General features: G+C 39.8%; 2 protein-coding genes across 8 annotated transcripts in view; one reads left to right on the top strand and one right to left on the bottom strand.

Moving 5' to 3' along the window:
• Positions 1-5,866, top strand: part of LOC111254119 (putative E3 ubiquitin-protein ligase RNF144A-A) — an 81,088-nt gene extending 75,222 nt beyond the window's left edge. For all 4 annotated transcript variants that reach the window (XM_022814646.2, XM_086974082.1, XM_086974084.1 and 1 more), the window contains one exon: positions 352-5,866. In XM_022814646.2, the coding sequence (XP_022670381.1) occupies positions 352-534 (183 nt within the window). In that variant the 3' untranslated portion in view covers positions 535-5,866. The remainder of the gene's footprint in view (positions 1-351) is intronic.
• A 5,357-nt stretch (positions 5,867-11,223) lies between these two features.
• LOC111254253 (uncharacterized) lies at positions 11,224-21,596 on the bottom strand. 4 transcript variants are annotated; one of them, XM_086974085.1, is made up of 5 exons: positions 21,008-21,596; positions 14,822-14,939; positions 12,600-12,901; positions 12,248-12,415; positions 11,224-11,620 (listed from the first exon to the last, which is right to left on the bottom strand). In XM_086974085.1, the coding sequence occupies exons 1-4, from the start codon at positions 21,081-21,083 to the stop codon at positions 12,288-12,290; spliced, it is 624 nt and encodes a 207-aa protein (XP_086830211.1). In that variant the 5' UTR covers positions 21,084-21,596; the 3' UTR covers positions 11,224-11,620; positions 12,248-12,287. The 4 variants fall into 4 exon arrangements, with proteins under 4 accessions (XP_086830211.1, XP_022670631.1, XP_022670632.1 ...); XM_022814896.2 differs by having other exon boundaries at positions 12,341-12,415; positions 21,008-21,594; XM_022814897.2 differs by having other exon boundaries at positions 12,350-12,415; positions 21,008-21,593.
• Positions 21,597-23,291: the final 1,695 nt, after the last annotated feature.

Raw genomic sequence — 23,291 nt, 5'->3', positions numbered from 1 at the left:
TGGTACTGGATTTATTGCATGTGGAAGTAGTTTTGAGAATAATGTCTATATCCGTTACTGGCCACCAACGGATTTGTCATACCAATCAACTTTCTCTTGACTTTGAAAAATGATGCCAGCTAGCAAGATACCAAATTACAGAAGCAACTTTCTATACAAAATAAATGAACTTGTTTGAACGAACACGTTATGTCTAGCCACAATTTCTTCAAGCTGCCTAAACAAGTCAGAAGAACCCGCCACCGACATGTTCTACTGAAAGACGGAACAACAATATCATTTCCGAGCATTTTCAGCCTCGCGTCCAATAAGGGATAGAGAACTAACTGCGTTTAAATTGTGCAATTCCAGGTGCTCGGTATCTTCGCGGGGTTTGGTTTCCTGGTGCTGCTTGCCTCCCCGTTACTCATTTTGGCAGTACCTTGCATTCTGGGCGGGAAATGTGGGGCTCGCTGTGCAACCTGTGCCACTTCGGGTCAAGGTGACGCCGATGACACTGCGAATAAGCCACCTCCGCCACCTGCCGCTCTCTGAGGCAGCAGGCAGGTTGATCAGCTGTCGAAAGCACAGTTTCCATTGACATCGCTGTGACATCCTACAAGGACAATAATATCCCAATTGACAGCAAACAACGAACGAGAGGCGTAGTAGAACGTGAGAGACAAAAAAAAAAAAGTTTAATTTTTAAGTTAGAGATGTCGCGTTTTATTGCTCCGTGGAATCGACTGTAGAAACAACTTGACGACACCGTCTCTTTCCTCAGTTATAAAATCCACCACCTTTGACCGACTCAGAAACGGTTTCAATATTATATTTCTCCGAAAATTTCATAGGCGGAGTCGGTTCGTTAAGAGTTGTTAGGAAGTTTGTCTCAGTCAGCGAGAAAGTTACTCTACGCCAATAGCTGTTTGAATTTCCGTGATTCTCACTTGCTCCATGGTATGGTGTAGCTAGACTGTCTAAAATCGGTGAACAGTTTAGAGTTCTTCCTCGTTGTTATGCTGGGCCTTATGCGTACGACCTGCAGGAAATGTTTGATGGTGGGAGTTATCGAAAGGCGCCACAGCAGGTATCGACAAGCAGACAGATGTGGTCATTCCCAGTATCAATGGCGAAAAGTAGGAGCGAAAAAAAAGTTACTAAACGTAACACAGTAGTAGCTACAAGTAACATGCATAGGCAAAACTTGAAGGAGCCTCAAAAGTACTGGCAAAAGGATCGTATAAATAAGAGTTTGATGTCGTATCGGATGCAACAAGCTAACTAACAGCATTCGCCACCCAGATGAATCCGGAAACCAGAACGGTTCAGGACTTTGTAATCATCAACTTTTGCAGAAACGAAATACCTCGGGAGTTTACTCCCGCCCACCTCGCAAAGACATTGCTTGTTGGCCATCATGATAGGTTCAAAGATAACTTCACTACGAATTCATCTATTTATTACTACATGCTATCTAGGACAAAAGCGTCCAGATGAAGTTCACACCTTAAAACGAAAGCTTCAGGCGAAGTCGTGCCGCTAAAAGTGTTCGACAGTTAGCAGCTCCTAATGCTGTTAACTCTCAAATCCACGCCTTCAATGATCGTTTATTTTATATGCCCATAACTGGATTCAACCTCAGCCGCTATCATTGTCATCTGCCTATAAAAGTAAAACAAGCGTATCTACAGGTATACCGATCCACTCTATGAAACAGCCTCATTTTGGACTTCATCTGCATGAGCAGAGGGAACTTCACTAGGAGTTATACGTAAAGCAGCTACATCGAGACTTCATTGAATTGCTCAGATTTTCAGAAATGAAGTTTGTTCATCATCACTTCGGGCTTTCATGTCACTTACAGCTCGTCTTCCCTCTTTGTTTATCATTAGGTGAGAAAAAAAATTTCAACTTTCGAATAAAGTCGTCGATGCTACTACCCACTAAGGTTAGGCCCCATTCCGATGTCCTAGACACTATTATTGTATGCGATGCAAATATTTGCTGGCTTGCGAGAAAACGCTTTGTCAACCTCACAGCCCATCCTCTATAATGAAGGATTGTGTCGGTTGCGAATATATAATAATTCATAGATTAGGCTGGAGTATACTATGATACAGGGGATGCATTATACAAATAGCTGAGGCACAGAGCAACAAAACTTAGGACGACATCTCTTTTTAGATAAAGGTTAATGTCAAACTCCCGTTTACGGGTACAGGGTCTCTCACTTCCGGCTATTTTCAGCGGTAGCGTGGAGTTTAGGCCAGCTTTTTCTAACTACAATGTTACCCCCAGTAAATTAACTCTTTTTTTTGGCCCCGGAAGGCTAATTGAACAGACCCTTTAGGTTATAGTAAACAAAATGTATTGGGCAACACAACATTTCTATGCAACACTGGCCGGACTGCACCATTCTATATTTAGATTCCCATAAATTCTCTCTTGCGTCAACCAGTTGTTTTCAATAATACTTTACAGGTATCTGGCCTTAACTAGATGGGTAGCGTTTGTATGTTCTAATACCGTCCGCATACGTCATGATCTATATGTATTGTGGTAATAGTTGCAGCTCACGGCAATTGCTCTGTTTGAAAAATTTGTTTGATTTCCTGGATCCAGCTACCCTCTCATTTGCTATCATATGACGCACACATAACGGCGTACAATTATAACGGCTAAATGCAGTACGTCATATAACCTCTGCCTGTGAGAAGACATTTTGCATGTGTGTGTATGTCAACGTAGATTCTCAGATGCTTTGCTATCCGCCCACCAGCAACATTCTGGCTGGTTGTAGCGTGTTGTACAGAACAGATTATACAACAGATAAAGCAGAACCAGTAGAACAAGTAATCTTTAGAACATTGGCCGGTCTCTATATGTACCCTGCAATATCTCACGTAGGGAACTAGCCGTTACTCAGCGGTTGGCATTAGTCGAGTCATTAATACAATGCCCAAAAGGATCGATATGCTCGCATAAGGGTGCGATCTGGTGGTCAGTCCCAATCATTACGTATCGTAACGAAGGAAAGATAAGCCAATAGCGGTTAGAAGAGGTGGTAAAAGATAGACGGACAGATCAAGCAGTCTTTTTTAGATTGAAATCTGGACAAAATGAGAAAAATAATATTAAAGAAAGTGTAAGAAACAAGGGACAAACATGTACAATACACGTTGAAAGGGAAGGTACGCGAGATGTAGTTTCGAAAAAAATAACTGGTAATCAGATGAAAATAACAGGTTCGTTACGATAGGAACAAAATCAGACAAAAGGGAAAGAGTCGTTAAATTTTGTAAGGGTCATGTCCGGGACTATGCATATCACTCTAATTTACAAACTGAGCTAAAAGTAAGCACAAATTAAGAGATGCGAAACTGATGTATGAATCAATATTTGCCGCCGTTTGCATTGCCCTTGGCATTTCATCAATGAAAAGCACAATCGAGTTTACGCGAATATGACAAACCCAAACAAAGCTGACCCCTCTAGTTGGGAAAAGGGAACACCGATGAATTTCAACGGTATATGTAATATATGACCGCGAAAGACAAAGAGAGTTATACAATAATAATAATAAGATAACGATAGCCGAAATATATAATAGCTGCTTTTTTTGAGGGGTGGAAGGGCGGCAAAATGCTAAACGCGAGAAAATAAACGTAGAGCTACCCAGAAAGCTTGCCCTGCTAGCTTCTTATGAAAAAGGTGGCATGCAGAAAGCAGAGTTGAACGAGTGAGTTTTATACACAGTGGCTATTGTGGCTACCTTTTAATGGTTCTTTCGTCAAATATACATTATATACACATACAGTACAGATATGTAAAGCTAATTAATGATAAAAATTACCACATAAGCCAAGTTGTAGACTAGTGTAATGGAACGGACAAAGCTCGTGCTGGAAGTGATAAGACCGCAGAGAACTCACGAAACGGAATAACTAGCTTCATACACAATGGCGATAGGAAAGACACTACGAATCGCTGCGAGTGAAGAAGAATCAATATGAAGAAAAATGAAGATTAGCGAACTCGATATTAGCGTTTTCGGATGATTACACGATACCACCGTTAGACCCGTTTTCTATTTCATTCCGACTTGTTTCACAGACCTTGTCGCTTTCTAGCCGAAGACTCGATGCGATCAATACCACATTGCCATCCAGTACACAGTGCACAGAACGAGATTTCTCCCTTTTAACTGCAAAGATGTCGCGGTGCAGGGTATTTAGTTGTTGCGTACCGAACGAGAATAAAGGTTTGTCCCTTCCAAAGCACATTTTTCTACCGAGTCAAAGAAGAGCACAAACGGATACAGTTATATATGAACAATGAAATCCACCGCCATTTCCAATCTAGTTTGATCACAGTTCGTATCCAATGATGGATGGGGACGTTGACGATTCATCGGAAACCAAGCGTCTACCGTAATGTAAAATTTCTACGATTCAAATTGATGTGACGACTCCAATTCGGTAATACTGTAGATAATGATGATGATTTCTACTTGAGTAAAACGTTCTATATTTGAGTAATCTCGCTTCATTCCTTCATGTGCGGAACCGTCTGGAAGGGTATGGGACGACGGCGAGCCTGTACGAAGATGTGTGAATGAACGTAACGCTTTGAACACTTTTCGGCCGTGTTCTACTCCAGTCTTCAATGAAAGCGTACGAAACAGACTTACATGCTTGTGAAGCGTGATTTTTGTCACTAAACGAATATTAGTTTAGATATAGATCATGAAGATTACGACGACGACGACGACGACGACGGCGGCGGCGGCGGCGGCGGCGGCGGCGGTGGTGGTGATGATCATTGTGACGATGACCATAACTATGATAAAAATATAACATCTTCTTGTTTATAGCGTGTGCGCCCAATGCTTAGTGCAATTAGGATGTTATAATAGTAGGGGCTTAGCCAAGTGGTGCATACTATGAAATCATGCATCAACTACCATTATCAATAGTATTATACACAAAACATGAATGATAAAAATATATAAGCCGATATTTGTGTAACTCAACAGCTTTCAGGTGTTGTTTAGTTTTTTTTTTGTTGTTGTTGTTTATGCTTCTGCTATCGTTGTACTAGTAACAAGCTTAGCCGCGTTCGTTTTTTTATACGCTGTTGTAGTACGCTACAAAACTCTAAAATGTCAGTGGTTCCGCCTGTCTAGGAAAAGCATGGAAAAAAAAAAAAAGCGAGAAAGTGTAATATATAATAAAATGTGTATTTATCTACTGATAAATATATACAAACAATCTCACTACAGAATCGCGGTGATGTAAGGTTGGCATCTTCCCTAAACGCAAACGCGTAGTTGATTCTAATCACTGTTATTTCTGCCGGAATGTTACTATGATATGATGAGATAAAATTGATAACTCAGTGGGTTCCCCATTCAAGATGAACTAACGATTCCTTATATAGCCCCCTCGACCCCATGATAACTGCACGATCGCTAGACGTACGCATATGTTATGTCTTGCGCATTCCCCCAATTATTTGACTTTTTGTGTTCTTTCTGAATCTGAATACTTTCATTAGTGTTTCTATATCGTATTGTGTAGATCATCATTATTAGCGTTATGGGTTTTTAGTTCCGTCGAGGGGTGACAGCGACCCAAACGTTGGCGACAAAAGCATGTAAAACACCATAGAAGCAACCGTACATATTATAGATTGCATATTGGGTCTAATAATATGATGCGAAACCATAGAAAGGCAAGTGGCACAGTAAACCTAAAAGATTGTTATAGTGGATGCAACTGTGATTCAGATCATCTCAATGTAAATGAAATGCTAAAAAAATAGTATTAATAGTAAAATAAAATGACAGTAATAACAACAAATATTACATTGTTTCACCTAAAAACGTAATTGTGTTTTTATTCTATTGTAAAGTATTCAATTTATAGATTAATAGACACTGAATAGGGGGATAATGTATAATAATGTAAAATGTGTTTCTCTTCTCAGTTCGTCTACTTTTTTTCCGTACGATTAGTTTTCCTGAGTGTAAGCCTATTAAATTAAATTAAACAATAAGCGCTTGTTTCTTTCGCAATTTTTCGTTGTAAATTACAGGTAGTACGTATACTAGGTAGATACGGAGCAGAAATACGTATAGAAAATTAGCAAAATTAGGCTACTCGAATTTAGGAGTTTTAATTTTGCACAGAATTTTTTCGACAGCTGATAATACCAGGAACAGCATTGCCACCTGTTCTCGAAATATTCATGTTATTATAGTCATAACATACGAGCTCGTGATCCTCATTTTTAACCAATATTTCAAAAATTCTAAATTGTCAGAAGTAGGTTTTTTAATTTTCAAAATTTTTGGTGGCGGGCTCGTTACTGACGGCAAAATGGTAAAAGCTAAGGATATAGTGCTACAGGAAGTTTAATAAGAAAGTTTTGCAGGCTAAATTAGTTACTTCTCGATAAAAATCTGTTAAAAAAGTAATAATGCCAAAAAGATAACCCCAATAGTCGTTAAGTGTAGCTATAAAAAATATCGTGGTCCTACATATTTTTAAATACATCAAGTACTATGCCTTCGTTCCATGTCCCAGAGTCTACACATATTTACCAATTCAAAGCATATTTATCTTAATACATTTGTTTGTTAGACATAAGTAAGTATTTACTCTAAAAGCTAAGTACGAAAGCCACTTCAGTAATTCTAACCTTATAGCTAACAGCTATCGTTTCAGCCATTTACCAAAATGCACAAAAACGCCCTGGCATTCTCTCATGCAGCTTACGACATTAGACATAATGAAGTGTCGTTAAATAAAATATACGAGCTTCTCTTTGCTCCTTTTTGTTGGCAACTACAAGTTTATCGAGGTCTATAGCCACTGAGTGGCTTCGGTAGAACACATTACGCAGATCTTGAATGTCGCGATAATGTTTTTTTTTTTTCGTCTCATTGAAGGATTATCGAAATTTGTTTCCGTATGACCCCAGTACATTTTGAGAGTTGTCCTTGGCACCGGCATCATCATCATCACCAATTCGTAAGTGAAGTATCTCTAGCAGTGAGTTTCGACGATACTTCGCAAGGTGACTTCGACTAATAAAATTATTATTTTTATTACCTGGAGCCATTTCCACCCGCATTTTCCAAAATGAGGTGATGAATTTAATCAATATCATAACCAGTTCCGCATTATTTAAATTAGCAACTATGTATATTATATATAGGGAGCAGAAAAATATGGATATTTTAGTTATTAAATATTAACAGGGGCAAAGAGTGGGATTCGGACTTTCGATTTTGGATCGCCGAAAACAATTGACCGTTTAACCAAAATTGAAACAAAAACGTTTTGAAAATAATATCACTGAAATAATTAAGAGCCATTTTGATCGAAGAACCGAAATTTTTTCGGTAATCCTATAATCGCATCACCGTACAATTTTTGTGGTTTTCGGACAAAACATTATGACAAGTGATCTCTATTAAGATAGTTCTGCGAAGATAGAAAGTGATGATAGACTGGTAGTGTAAGATACGTGCTATACGGCGAATCCGTTAAAATTTCTGATTTCAGTTTTGCTCAATAGCTAAACGTGTAAACGGTCTGATACTGTACTATCGAAAAACAACGGTTTTTCTATTCAAAAGTTCCGTCCAATCTTTTCAGTCATTAAACGTAATGCAATAAATTAATCGTTAACAGTAGAGATCCGAATCAATCGTTCTATCAAGCGACAGAACCTCATAATGCACGATTCCTTCCCGATCATACCAAAAACACACTATCACTTCCTTGGACATCGCTTCAGGCTTCGTCACAAGTTCTAAGGGATGTTTTTCAACTTTCATTTTATTTGTGCATTATTATACCACTTCTCATCATCTGTGATCAGCCGCTTTACAAATGACCCAATTTCGTTGCGTTTCTGTAGAATTTCGGAGATGAAAATGAATTTTTGGCGTTAATGCGTGCAGCACCTAAGCATCGAACTTTTTTTTGTAGCCGATTTTCTTAAAACTGCTCAATAATAAATGTGTAACTCCTTGATGATAACTTTTGCGGTCAACTTCGTTTGTAATTGGTCGGTTTCGACGAGGTGCATCATTCGCATCGAAATTTTTAGACAGACCCATCCTTAGATCGTTTTTCTTGATAGCGCATTTTGACCATAAACAGTAAACATTTTTTGTAGGCCTAAAGATAGTTTTTTTTTCTTCGTCGTAATTAAACTGTGTAATATATCAATTTTTTACAGAAATTTCACTCATCTTCAAGACTGCCTACATTAAGTTTGAATAAAAACATTTAGCATAGTTACCATTGTTAAACATCAACTTTCAAATAACACAAATGCCGACCCGCGACTTATACTACTTAAGTTGGCTGACTTAAAGCCAACTAGAATGTTTTCGACAACTCATACGATCTATATATATGGGCTAATTTTCTAACACAGTCTCCCGCAATAGATCTTAGTGCCTGTCCTCTATCGTATGTATATAATATTACATCTTCCGCAGAATAATAACTGCATCTACTTACTTATCATAACCAAAAAAATACTTGCTTGTTCAGAAAGTATTTTTTTGGTAATGTTCTAATAATGCTGTCACAAAGTACGATTTACACGTAGATGGACATAGCCACGTATCTCTTTCAATCTAGTTTGAACTTCAAAGGTAGCGGCTTCCATGAAGCACACGCAGTCTGACGTGCCGGAAGCGCTAACGCACCTTATAAGCCCTTTTTAGACTGCAACGCTGTTTCTCTATTGCAATTGAAACGCCTAAAACAGGAAATCGACCCAAACTCCGATTGATATCGTCAAGTGCTCACCTCTGCGTCGCATGACGTGCCCTGCTCTCAACTCCTTTAAAGGGAAAATCTCCTTGTCAGTTAAGGGTGAAATCCATCGGCATATCACACATATGACACACGTTTGTAGGAAGTATTCTCGTCATTTCAGTCACCTTTCACATCTTAGCAGCTGCTCTAGACCCGATAAGTTAGAACGTTTGTTTGACCATGACCGTTGCAACAGATGGTAGTTTTTATTGGGTTCTTGCTATAGCGAATACGGCAAACAGCGAACGATCTGCTTCTTCAACTACTTGAATGTTGAAATGTCAACTTGAAGCTAGCGATTGACACAAGTCGGTTCTCGCTTGGAGGCCAACTATCTAGAACAATGATTTCGTGTGCAGACAAATTTCAGAATAGTTCCAGAAGCGTGAACGAGAAAATTCGCACGAATGGCCTGTGTTTGTTCGGCTTTCGGCGTTTCGCGTCCAGAATTTGCAATACGTCCATCTTGAGCAGCGTGACGAATTCAGCATACCATGGCCAGGTTGTTTTGATTAGCGTAAACCACAACACACATTATAGTGCATCACCGTTATCTAGACGCGACTGCTAGATATTACCTATTATATATCTATCTGGTGTTAACACCTAAAGGTGTGCTCGTTCGTGCCTTACCTTTCGTTGTTCCTTTTCTTCTTATTCATATGCTACCGCTGATGGAACTGCCGCGCCAAATAGCGTCTTATGCCGTCATAGCTGCTACGGGACGAGCAGCAAAAAGCCCTGGACATAGGAATATTTGTTTTTTTTTAGCTGTGATTACCGTTTTTCAACATGTACGAACTCCGTAGCTCAGCTAACAATGAGTGGCCCGAGTGATCGTCAGATGTCAGCACGCGCCCTGCCCCACGCAATCATTGTAAACACCACGCGCTGTCTATACGGAGTGAAAAGACTGTTTCCATTTGTAATTGAGCCCTAATTTACGATGCAATGACATCGCAAAGGCGACAAAATTTTTAGTTAAACTGCACATAATTTTATGAGGTATCTGTACATAACTCCAGCTATGACCCGGCAACGTTGATGTCGTTAATAGTGATTCTCATAGTAAGCGGAACTCCGTTTCGAGCATACAATCATAGTTAGTACTATAAAATCGAGTTCAATCTTGAAGGCAACGATAGTTCTGTTTCGTCGTTTTGTTTTTTGTTTGTTTAAGCATTTGAAGGTTCGTTTCGTCTAAGTGACGCGCGTATCGACCCATACCGTTCCAGTTTGCGAACGGTGTTGAAGACCTTGAACAACATAGTAGGAAAGGTACACATAGAATGACAATGCTGGTACGTCGGCCGTAGAACAGCCAATACGATTATATATAAACTGTACAGTGATATATATATATATATATACATATCTGTTTGCGTGTGTGTTGCTGGCTAACGGACGCCAGCGTATACACGTACCACAGACTGGATAACGAAGGAAGATAGGCGGCCGCGACCCGTCGACATGAAAAAAGCATGCATAATATCGACGGTTACTGAATGTTGTCATGGGTAGCTCTTACGATTTCACCATCACCAGAGTCGATTGTTCTGTTCTACTAGGGAAAAGTGTACTGAAACAGCGTACAGACGTCTCGCTTGACAACAGGACGCTCCGCTCTCGTAAATCCCCCAAACGTTGAATGCAATAAATACCAACTGAAATGTTTATTAAATTACGTTTAAAAACTATAAACTAACACTGTGTCTAATAAGATTTTCGAACTTAATGAACGGCTGGTCACTTGAATATGTAACATGTTTTTAGAGGGAAATGTCCGTCAAGCCAATACCGGCTTGATCCTTCCAGTGTGTCGCGTTGTTTTTCTGTAAACGGCGCTTTACCATTTCAAGATGTTGTTTTCTTCTTCAGTGGTGCTATGTATAGATAGCTAAATAGCTCATGTAGTAGGCAACTAATGCTATATCAGTGAACTACTACAGCTGATGAATTATTTTATAAGATCGATTGATTTTTTTAGTATCTGATGATAGAACAATTTAATTGCTCAAATATAAGTTCTAGGTCGTGAAGTGAAAGTCTATCGGTGCGACCTATCTACCTAGACATGATACTAGCTAAGGAGCTATACCATCATCGTTTTATCTCCTACAACGTCTACTAGTTACAAATTGAAGTAGAATACGATCTCAAGTAACTTTACAATCGATACAGTTTAGTGCTATTGGATAGGAACTTTCTGTAACAAGTTAGTAGTAGCAGGAAGTTGTATCCCAAGTTGAGAAAAAGCGCCGAACTTCGCAAGATACTCTATAACTTGATGTCTACCAAACACCATAAACATGTTTTGATTTCGCTATTCCTAAGCGTTAGTACTGGCTGTGTAGAATAACTTCACTACATGAATGATCTATGTAAAATAAAGAGTTCATTTAGATTTGACATTGATTTGACATATTTCATGATATCGTATATACTCATATCATTTTTTACAACTCAGTTTCAATATGCGTACCTCCCACTTGTATAGATCCAAGGTTGTTGTCACGTTTTGCCATAATTGCAATGGCTACCTCTGCCATCCTGCCATCGCAAGTCAAGTCCGTGTCTTTTTGAGTTTTAGTCATACGGTATGTGCTATATATCGTAGACGGTTTCTTAGCGGAATCGTTCTTCAGTACAACACCGCAGAAAAAAAAAAAAGTTTCTTCAAGTATTGCCTGATACGCGGCTTATGATTGCCTGGACACGTACTCAACGGACGTACCAAAGGTTTTCGCAGATCAGTGACAGCAAAAAATCTCAGGCATAGCTAGTGCTAGGAACGCCTGAAAAACAATAAAAAGAAAAAAAATTATAGATCTGGTAATGCGGTTAACTATTGCATTCAATCGAAACAGATTTCCCTAAGCAACCCGCTAAGACCCGCTATTCAATCTGGATAAGTTTTCTTTGCAGTGCCATTAACTGGTATACGTTTAGCTCCAAGGATCTCTTCTAAACATTAAACCTAAAACTTTGATCACCACCTATAGGTGGTAACAACCAATCTTCATTAGAAAATGGAAATGCTGGCTTCGCTACCCCTGTGCCCTAACGTTTCAACTACCCCTGTCATATTGTACGTTCCATTACAGTTGAATTAACATTACTATTACACCATAAAACCCCGCCACTGTAGGTATGAAAATGGATCTCTTATAAGACTTAAGCCATACGGTTAAGTTTCTCGGGGAAAAGCACATATACACCTGTTTCATGTCAATATTTTTAATGCAGCTCACTATGGGTCATTCAGTGGCTACGGTCTTAAATTAAAGCCACCTACTTCTACAATTAGAATTACTACTTTTCTATCAAAATATCGCAAGCATTTTTAAATGTAATATCCGATGCGTCATGTCAAAGAAAAAAAAACAAGAAGTGATATTGAAAACGAATAAACGTAATCGCACGTCAACCGTAGTGGCGAAAGTCATTTTGCTGATGCTTGGTTCAGCTCTGATGGCCTGGTTGTAGCCTGCGAATTTCACCGTAAATAATTATACCTGCGGTACCTTCTAAATGATTTTCGGCGTGGAGCCTGAAGCGGCAATTGGATCGATTGCAAGGATATCGCTTACCTTCAATATAAAAAGATTATAGTCAATTAAATAAGGGGTTTTCCAGTTTTATTATGACTTCTCAGTAAATCCTTCGATTTCCTTTTTCGCAGTTTTCATGATTATATTTCTCGCCTAAGGCGTTCTATGTCCCGCTAAGCGGTGACTGCCATTTCGAATCAAAGTCCGCAGAAACTTAACTTACTTAGGTGAACTTCGTTCGTGCCTTCGTCGTAGATTGTCACCAGCGTCGGGGGCCTCGCAGGGGAAGGCCCTCTAAAAACCGAGCCGCGCCGACTCGATGGACGGCTACCCCCCAGAGCAAACTGTGAGAGCCTGCGTGCGTACTGCTTGAAACTGTCGAGATGCACCAAGTTTTTCATGTGGAAATGGTGCGTTAAACCTGAAATGGGCGATGCGTGAGTGAAGCCCGATACGCTCGTGTTGTGGGGTCCCCCCTCCAAGTCGAGGTCCAACGAACCGCTGCTATGAGACGTCTCTTTGCGCCTAAACAACGAAACGTCAAGGGCGATTAAACAGAAAATAATACAAGTCAACAATTTCAATAAAACCAGCTTTGGCAGGCAACAAACTAGACCGCGACCGGGACTAGATCTAGATCTAGTTAAAGTTCAGTGATTTATCAAGTTATTTGAATTCTTAATGTCAGCAGCCCACGTTTAACCAACACGGATATATATCATTGTCATTAATTCAAACCACTGGCCACGGGTCGCTGATTCAAGCTTCACTATTCGTATACATCACACTATAGGTGTAATCCAACAAAAATAACAGCATCATCAATGACAAATCTTTGATGTGGCATTGATATGAGATGTCTAAGCAATAGCAACACTTCTAAATAGTTCTTCCAAATAAACAGTATTTGAACTCTAAGTGAATTTTAAAATAACTTCAGCTGTATCAATAGGTCAACTATAAAGCACAGTGAAAATTGTATCAATTTCTACTCATATAACTTAACACGCAAACGTAGTAACGTGTTTAAAAAATGGCTGTAAAAAATAATGGGTTTAGATCATATCACACTTCGTTCGACTTGCCCGCTATACATGATTGTTGCGCCTGTCTCAGGCGCTTTTTACCTCGCAATCATTGTCAGGTTGTTTAGGGCTATTTTCGTTGACAGAACAATTTCTGAAGCAGCGTGATAAAGATCCAGCAAAACAGCTTAGTTGCAGTTATGACACAAGTTACGTAAGGCATACCGCACGAGCTTCTGCCCTTTTTGTAAAATATTCATTTTCCCTTCAAAATCTCTAATTTACCACCTCTAATTTTTCTTATTCTATGTAAACTTTTACTTAATATTACTATTCGTGATAGTGGTTAGGTTCTGTTATAACATACGTAAGGTGTACTACATGAGCCTGAGTGCCTTAAAGCGAGGTTCATTCTCTCACCAAGCTCCGAAATTCTCCCTTCTCAGCCAGTTCGGGGATTACACTCAACATCTTACTTCGTGTTCGCGCTGAGGTACATACAAACAACTGAAATAGTAGATCGCCTGCCTAACGGCAAAGTACTTTCTAATCACTTATGGTGTGCAGCTGACGGGGCACGCAGCTATGTCGGTGGGGGATTTTGGAGGAATTAGTCTACGTGTGCCTGATTATGTGAATTCAGCTCTAAATGGTGAAAAAAGATGGCGCTTCTTCGCGCAAAAAGCAACGACGAAGAATGACAGAAATTCATATGACGACGAATTTTTTCCATACAGTTTGACCATATTTTGTTTGTAACACGTTGCGTCGGAGGTGACCGTGGCTACCGCTACGGCGTAATCCCAATTGGGCGGAACATACGTAGCGGGACGAGGTATTTTCTGGTCGCTACTCAGGGGAGCTGTACAAGATGACGGCCCTTGACGATAGAATCATTACTGTGTATTTATTATAAAAAAAAAATGTCTATATTTGTTGATTTCTTTGGCACGTCGAGTTTTCTCTGTGCATAAGCTCTGCCTATTTCTACCAAACAAACGCCTAATCAAGTAATTTCTAAAGGCTTATAACAAACGTCAAACCGACAATAAAATATGTACCAGCTAGCGATATATGTACGTCTGGGAAGGCCACGCAGGTCGTTATTTTTAGTAAAGTTTAAATATCCCAGCGAGCGGGGCATTGGTATGGCCTTTAAGTTGTTTATGTGTAAATGTCACCGTTTTGTTGTAATAGCAGTTTCATGTTAGTCTTGCCGCTAAAGAAGGCAAATTGAGCCGTATAAAAAATATTGTGCAAATTAGTTTCTCGTGTACGCGTACCTGCCTATTTTATTTGCAGGTTATTTAGTAAAGTCTAGCTTGCCAAGTGGGAATATGCACACTGATAACAAGAGGCAACTTAGGATACATGCACACATATACAGAACCATTTGAAATTTTCTTGTTAAACTTCTTACCTAATCACCACGTCGTTCTCATCGGAAGCAAAAAGCGCATACGGGATGATGATAATAGCAGTAATCCCGAATACGATAAAGATCGCTATTACTGAGACACGATGGCTGTCAAGGGCATCTGAAACATAACAGGATGAAAATCAACAAAACATCTTGCGCACCCCTTGACTTAAAATGAAAATATTAAGTGATATCACGGCACCAAACTCACATCTCTTTTTGACAAATCAATAATGCTAAGCTTCGCTTCGGCGCCATAAACAGAACCAGCACAATGTTACTGGCTTCCTTGGAAGAATTCTGGTTTATGCTGAATATTCCATTCACGATTCGCTTTAAGGAAAATTATTAGAGTCAAAAGGCATCTATCTATCTATATGACCTCCCTGTTTGTAACAGTTGGCGCTTTTAACAGAACCACATATATATCATCCGTTCCAATATAACCTAGGAAGACATTGAACATTTAGCAGGGGAAACAGGTAGTTTAGGGCTTAGCACAGTTGTCAACAAACAACTCCTGCATCCGCTGCCTTCGCACGCACCTCGTCTGTGTGTGGCTATAATCAGAAAATGCCTTTGCCACGCGCGTCTCAGGGCTACTCCTAAACGAAATTGGACCTTGTATAATATAAGAGCGCATTGTGAAGCTACAATGATACAGGTGGAAAAACAGCAAACAAGTATTCAAATGTTTTTCGTAGAAATCTAGATGTACTACAAGCATTCTGTTTACATTGAATTCAGCCCAGTCATCCGCAGGCTCATTCTGTCAGGCCGAGAGGCACGCGGTCTGTCTCGAAATTTTGCGTGACGTTGCATCTGTACAACGAACAACGCATCGCCGGACGAAGTTCAGTGTCTTGATGAAGTTTTCTGCATCGCCGACCGCTTCCGACAAAGTGACACCTAAGTCCACGTGTCCATTATCACAGCGGGATCAGCTATAACTTTTCAGCTGCAACAGTACTACAATCACGTTACTTGTAACAACGCTCTCCGTCCAGGCAACTTTTATACAGGCGCTGACCACTCTGCATGAGATCAGTTTCCCGATTAGTCTAGAACCAATGCGATTTGCATTATGGCAAGCCGTGTCGCCCTTGAGTAATGGTTTACGATAATCAGTGTCAAATTATTAATGTGGCGCAGTAAAGGCATCGGACGCGGTTGGATGCAATGTCTGATAAGAAACGTTCAGCGTGCAGAGCAGGCCTTAAAGACATAGAATACAAATGTGAAAGGTTCACAAATGCGTACAGAAAGAAGAAATCGTACTCACTACTTCGAACAGACCAGCCTCGGTCCAAAATTACCACTTGGGTTAGCTAATCTTATATAGGACTTGTAACGCTAGTAGACTCAGTAGGTGCGATGCGAGCTCGTTTCCAGTACTCTAATTATAGCCGAACACCTCATTGTGTTGTATAGTTGTTACTATATACGAATCGTATACAACTGAAGCAACTGACGCATATGTCCAATGCCGACGCTCGAATCACCGGCTTATCCAAGCGGGCCGTGGCGGAGGGCGATGCGATAACCGATTCGCGAGAAAACATTACGTTTATCTAGGGCCTACGCAACACTCCAATAATGATTCGGCTACATCACTTCTAGGAAAAAAAGCGTTCGCATATAATTGGCCTTAAGGATGTGGACAAAGTTCCTTAACGTTTCCTGCTGTGACTCGACTAGCGATCGTTAAACCATCAGATTATTGGACAACCTCTGATAAATGAAAAGCACCAAATGCTGTCTGGGTTAAATTAATGAAACCTTTGTTTTATACGTAGAAGCACCGATTACATTATTGCGGTTCGTCTATTCTACTCGAGCAAAACCGTTACTCCCGCTCCATATACTGAATGGACACAATTATAAAGACAATGTCGTTTCCATCAGTGGTAAACCGGGCTCCCAGATCTTGCTTTTCCATTCACTGACCATGACGTGGGCTGTCTGCGGTTACCAGTTCAAGTACATTCGCTCCCTGCAGACACAGTCTTCATTAATAGACTGTCAAGGCCAGTTCTTGCAGGGCCTCCTTCACGGAACAGTTTGTCGAAAATACCTAGACAAATGTTTCGAGTTTTTGCTGCCTTTAGGGCTCCCATTAGAGGGCTGGCTCCCAGCGCCTTCTAGTCCCGAGTCTACGCCCGGACTCGAAACCAGCACGTGTCTCTAAGTTTAGCAAGTAGTTACTGAGCTGTGACGGGGCCTATTGAGGCAACCTAATTCATTACTACTGCTATTGATGCAAAGTCAAGCCTACGACGTTGTACCATTTGTTCTCGGTTAGCGTAATCCTGATTTACGCTTTTTGCTGAACGTTCATGACGTACATTTTCGCCTGTCGCCTAACTACTTAAGTAATCTGAGTTTCGCCATAACATCTCGCAACAATTTACTCGTTTCAAACAAGTCAAACATAAAATTGTGTAGTTGCTCATTAAACATTATATCCTACAAATAATACTAAATGTCAGATAACGATACTCTTATTTGAATACTAACAGTGCATATAACCATCTATGTCACTGATGTTTACCATCTAAAATTGAATTTTACTAAAACAAAAAAAAAAACATGGTCTATTCTTTCCCAGATGCTTATTGGATGCTGATAAAAATATCATCCTTGGCTTTGATAGTAGGCATCCGTATTGATGGAATAGAGCTCGTGGCTAGCTACCAGCTCCACCTATTTATAATTTACCAATGGGAAAATTTGCACAAAAACCTCAATACTATAGCATTGACTCGTTTACATTTTTTTATGCAGCAAAAAAAAAAACGATCACCGAAATCGGATATGGGCCAAATTGTGCGAAAAATAGCTGTTGCAATCAGGAGTATGTACATCTAATTTACTAAGCGGAAAAGGGCTAAGTTGTATACCCTAACCTGCTCTGAAAATGTCTATACCATAGCGATCATGTACAGCGTACATATATATAGACAGATATTTTCGCTAATATATACTATCATTTACGTTACGCCCTCTATTCTGAATAGGAGCCGGATTAAGTATTCAGATATGTGCTCACCTTATGTTACCTCGTTATCAACGACGTAGAGGTCTGTTAAGTGGACATTGATGGTTTTTGTATAAGAAAGTCAATTGTTGAAAAGTTTTCGTACAGAGCAATTTTTAATATGACGACATGGGACAGTAACTAAACCGGGATGTAATCAAGGCTTATCATCATGTCAAGATCCGTTAAGAATTTGTTCATAGTTGGTAGCCCATGCAGATGGTCTGAGCTCAACGTCAATTAGAGGAAGCTGACAGAAAGCGGACGGACGGACGGACGGACGGAAATGTTTAAACTATTAAAAGTTTTCAAATCGCATGTGTACCTGCATATTGCCGTACGAGTATTACATGGTAAGTATCTGACTTCAACTAAATACCAGCCCACAAATCACGGCCCAAAATGATACCTAAAGTAATCGTCACGTGCCCCGTCGCTTTGGGTTATCAATACGCACACAGTTCTTTAATACGCGATAGTGACATCTACATATATTTACGATATATTTGCATCAACGATATATATATATATATATACACAATGTGGGTTTTATTCATTTTTGAAAAGTTTCATCAAAACATTAAGTCAGAATCAAGTGAAACCTGCACAATAGAAGAACCTCAGAGGCTTGTCATAGCCGATAAACGAAATTAGCACGAAAAAGTTTATCTTTTTTGGACTAAAGTTCACATAGGCTTACGATAATACATAGACGACTCCTAGTTCTTATACTTTAAATCAGAATATAATATACGATTATATATAGCTCTCTTCTGACATGGTTTATCAGCTACTGAAGTTGGCACTTTGGGTATCTGCATTTGTTGACTAATTAATTTTAAAGTCGCAAGTAAAATACTGTAAGTTGAGCTTACATTGTTGAAAGTTAATTGAAAAGTGACAATTAATATAGGATTGTCGAAATTTTATTTCTGCCTGGTACTTTATTTTGGCTCGTTGAATAGAAATCTGACGAGGGCCTATTGCTACGTAAGTATAGGCGACTAGAGGAACAGTACAAAAGCTGGCGTGATGAACCAGGCTGGCGAAAACAGTGTGTTAAACCACATTTAAAATACGCTTTTCCTAAGGATACAGGACCAACTATTTAGGGTGTGTAAAAACTAGGTGTATATATAGATGAACTGCTACTCAATGAGGGATGAAAAGATCTCGTTGCACGACATTCGTGTCACTTCCTTGGCAAGAATACCAGCCGAAAATATCTGTGGTTGTTTTGGCTAGTTGTGATAAGTGATAAAAATAGGGCTTTTTTCTTGGATAACTGTTGCGTTTCTTTACTTACGTACCTTATCAGTACTGTACAAGGGTATTTTGCTTGACACCCACTTCGGCCTTATTCCGATTTAGTTATTTTCAGTCCTTTAAGGACTCGCTGCCCGGGCCAGTCTTTTGTGTTTTTGACTAAAATACGAATTATAGCATTTGTAAATAAACAATTTGGCTTCCTGAATAGACGTAATGAGGCACACCTCAGTTGTTCCCATGGAAATTTTACTATTCTCTTTAGTTACTATGTTTGTGATGACTATGGCTAACCAGTATACCGTAAGATGGAGAGACATCTGAGGCTACAAGGCCGTACGTGATCACTTTACGGCCTCTGTAGTAGTAGTAAAGCGCAAAGAAACTTTAAAGCCAGAAACTATGAAACACTCGGTACATCCAAGAGTCGGCCGTGAACTAAACAACATTATTTTTATTATTATTTTCACAGCGTACGGCGTAGTTTTGCCAACGGCTCAGAGTTAATCATTGAGAAACGCATTTGTCTAATCAAGCTCACAAAACACCTTAGATATTTGGAAGTGCCCCACCATTGCGGTATTTTCATTTTAGTAGCGGCAGGATGTTGGTACTATTTTACTAAGCATAGAACTAGAGTGCCGAATTAACACAGATGTTAATAATTCTTCCAGACGACAAAAAAATGTTTTCTGATTTCAGCTAACTGGCTTTAAACTCTGTTAAGGGTACGAATTCTGTTCAATACGCTTGCGTACGGCTTGTGTACGATGCCTACCCTAATAAGAACCCTGTGCACCCTATATAAGGCTTATATCGGTATATAGATTGCAATGGCTGTTGTGGCTATAAAGATTGTCTATAATCGCGTTCAGGCTCTTCTCGCAAGATAATCTTGAGAACTTCGGGAATTGGCGGAGCTTTCTTACTGCAGTAATATCTCTCAAAAAGGTGCTTGCATTGAAAAGCTGCTACGGCTTTCAATCACCTAATGTAAGATTAGACTGCAGAAGTAGTCTGTTGTGAATAGAAGTAGCCTATAGTATTATGTAATGGCTTATATGTCTGATAAATGCCCTAAATTTATAAGTATACTTATTATAATCAAATGGAACCTGGAATACCAATGACTTAAATTTAGATTACCCTAACAAGCCAAGTGTAAATCCAGGAGGAAGAGGAGGTAATCCAGGAGGCAATGAAATTTGTGGAAATCTGGCACAGGCTGCTCACAGCTTGTGTACGTGATAAAAATTTGTTATTGAATAATAAAAAATACATCAAAGAACAGTTGTGTTTGCCGGCTCTCTCTCTCTCTCTCTCTCTCTCTCTTTTAATCTAAGTGGGACCGATTATCAAGGGCATCTATTCAGCTTTAGATGACGTTTATCAATGCAGATTGATTGTAAGGACCTTGGTAACTCATAACACTCGTAAAATATCAACAATAATACTTATAACGGCATCTATGATTACCATGAAAATCCTTCAATCGTCGTATTTTGTCGGTTATATCAAGCGAATGCTGACGTTTTGGCTTTTATATATACACTGTTAGGCGTGATATCGTAAGAGCAGTGTGTGGGATCGAGAACCATGGGATTTCCCTGCTCATATGTACAGGATAGTCTAAACTTACAAACTTATCCATCAAGTTGTTATTATAAATAATTGCTACTATTGGTCTTAATGTGGCCAGCACAATCAGTTAACATAGATAGTTAAATTCAAATCGATGCGAAAGCGTCACCTCGCGATCGTGTATATATTGTCGAGTAGTAGGGATTTCGACTGACGATCTGATTGACGAGGCAGGATAATCTAATTAACCGAAACAAACATGCACTTATAAAGGACGAGCTAATGACGTATAGTATACTGACCTACGACACATTCTGGTCCCCTTTCAATGCACACAGTTTCTTTACTCGAATTCCGAAGAACTTCTATTTCCTCCATTGCGTTCACAAACTCTCAATCATGTGACGGCCGCTCGTTTTCTAAGGGGGTCAAATCCTCGACAGAAACAACGATCTATTCTGTGATACAAGTCGTGTTTATTTGTATTATGTCCTATTTACCACAAAATAACCTGTAACGTTCACTGAACTGTTAATGAAAAAGTTCACCGTCGTATATCTACAACAGAGGGTTCTACGTTGCGTACACGTTCAACTGTAAGTTCGCACATATCCGCGTAAGCCTCATTTGGAACAGGGCGTCTGCATATGCAGCTTCTAGACTAGCGAGAAGGACGTCTGATATTTACACTGCCTTTAATATTCAATAGACTTTGTGTCTTTGCTGCGAGACAACAGCACATAACTGTATGCGTACTCGTACCGGTACAATACGCCACGGCCAGTCGCCTGCCAATTTTCACCAATCGAAGCCTAAGTATTTCGTCTGTTCGAAGAATGAAAGAGAAGAGTTCTAGTTTCAGGTAGTGCGGTGAGAGCTCTTGCCTTAAATCACCGCACCGCCTTAAGAACACAAAGCGTACGAGAAGCGACGTCATGGCCGGAGGCCGCCGTATGCCAAATCTGCTCGCCTAAAGATGAAGGGAACGTATTGCATATATTTACAAAAACATTAACTGTATATTTAAATGGCTACCTAGAACATATAATTTAGTCTACGTTAGCCGCATCGGCCTTTAAATAGACCCAAAATAAACCAACAGATGAAAAACATGGAACTCTAGATAACATTCTGAGGTGATTTTAGATTCGTCCACATCTCTGGATCCTGTCTGAAAAAACAGTAGCTGATTGATTTTTGATCTAGTTTTGTAGTATCTAAGGCCAGTAGATAGGTAGAAGCCTACCTGACCTTTACGTGTTCACCTGCGTTTTGTCTATAAGTGCCCATTCCCTGGTTTTCCCCATGGCTGAACGCCATCAAGGTGTTATAAATAGTCTATTCATCTAGTGACATATCTCTGCTTATTTTACCTTCAAGCTTTAATAATCTTCTTAATGGAAATAAAAAACATCCTCGTCGAAGCTCAGGGATTGCCTTTACGTGTGTATATGTATGATGTCCGGCGGATTACGTGAAACGATTTAGTTGTGGAATGACGATACGATGTGTGGGTCTACAAAAAAACGCTAATTTAACTAGCGAATATATTCAGTTACCTCCGTTCTCCGTTCTCAACAGTCACTGGGCGAACACGCAACTTGTATCTTTGTCTTTCCGTTGAACTTGACTTCATTGCGCTTTACATACGCATACCGTTTCCGAGAACCCTTTCGATTGTGCGTAGTTGTTCTGTCAAACTGTTGTATGATTCGAGCTAGTTGTATTTTTCAAAAACGATCACACATAGCGCTAACGACACGGTGTTAATGTTAATACCCGTTCTATTAACTTTACGTACATTGAATACGATGATACCACAACTAGACGAGCCAGATCATTCGACAAGAAATGTTGGAAGCTGACCAAAAGTCAGTTCGTTTGGCGCCACATTTCGAAATGCCTGCGTTGAGGTTTAGACAGACCTCGTACAATTCGGTCGTACCAATGTAGCTCTTCATCGACAAAACTTTCGCTATTATCGCTCGTGGATGCAAGGTACGAGCAATAGAACCGGATCAGATCGTCGCAATCTTTCACAATTTGTGGCAATTCACCTCTGAATTTTATTATTATTATCCCTTGTTAAATAGCTATAGATGAAGCATGGTTTCGGTACATTCGACACCGTCATCTGCTGTATAGTAGTGTACGCCGAGTCCACAATATGGACAAAGACGAATAGGCACTATCTTGGGCGATTTTTTTCCGAGAAGTAGACGCGACGGAGGAAAACACAAAATAGCATGAGAGAAAAAAGGTGCTATTCAAACACACGCACCCGCAAGCTTTGCTCTGTTCGGGCAACGCTCCACTATCGTTTGAAATTGTTCCATACGGAAACTGTAACAGAATTCTACTCGTATTCAACAAGAGGTTGCGTAAGACGCGCATACACCTTAAGCAGATGCGCGCACGTCTTTAGGATTTATACATAGTGCCTTGTGAAGCGCCGCTTTTTTGCGAATCCCAGCAATGCGCGGGTTCAGCCCGGCTGAAGAAAAGTAAAAAAAGGATAATTTAACGAACTTTATATATATATATATATATATATATATACACGCAGCTATAGCAATTAGCCTTGTT

Source organism: Varroa destructor, unplaced genomic scaffold (assembly GCF_002443255.2).
Source record: "Varroa destructor unplaced genomic scaffold, Vdes_3.0 BEIS01000007.1, whole genome shotgun sequence".
Taxonomy (NCBI): domain Eukaryota; kingdom Metazoa; phylum Arthropoda; class Arachnida; order Mesostigmata; family Varroidae; genus Varroa; species Varroa destructor.
This window is presented reverse-complemented; position numbering and strand designations above follow the sequence as displayed.

Bases quoted from the DNA above. Each gene is read 5' to 3' on its own strand.
- LOC111254253 (XM_086974085.1), bottom strand. From the start codon at position 21,083: ATGGAGGAAATAGAAGTTCTTCGGAATTCGAGTAAAGAAACTGTGTGC. The intron at 14,940-21,007 runs GTCAGTATACTA...GTTATGTTTCAG, and splicing joins GGGACCAGAATGTGTCGTAG to ATGCCCTTGACAGCCATCGT. The intron at 12,902-14,821 runs GTAAGAAGTTTA...TTCGTTGTTTAG, and splicing joins GAGAACGACGTGGTGATTAG to GCGCAAAGAGACGTCTCATA.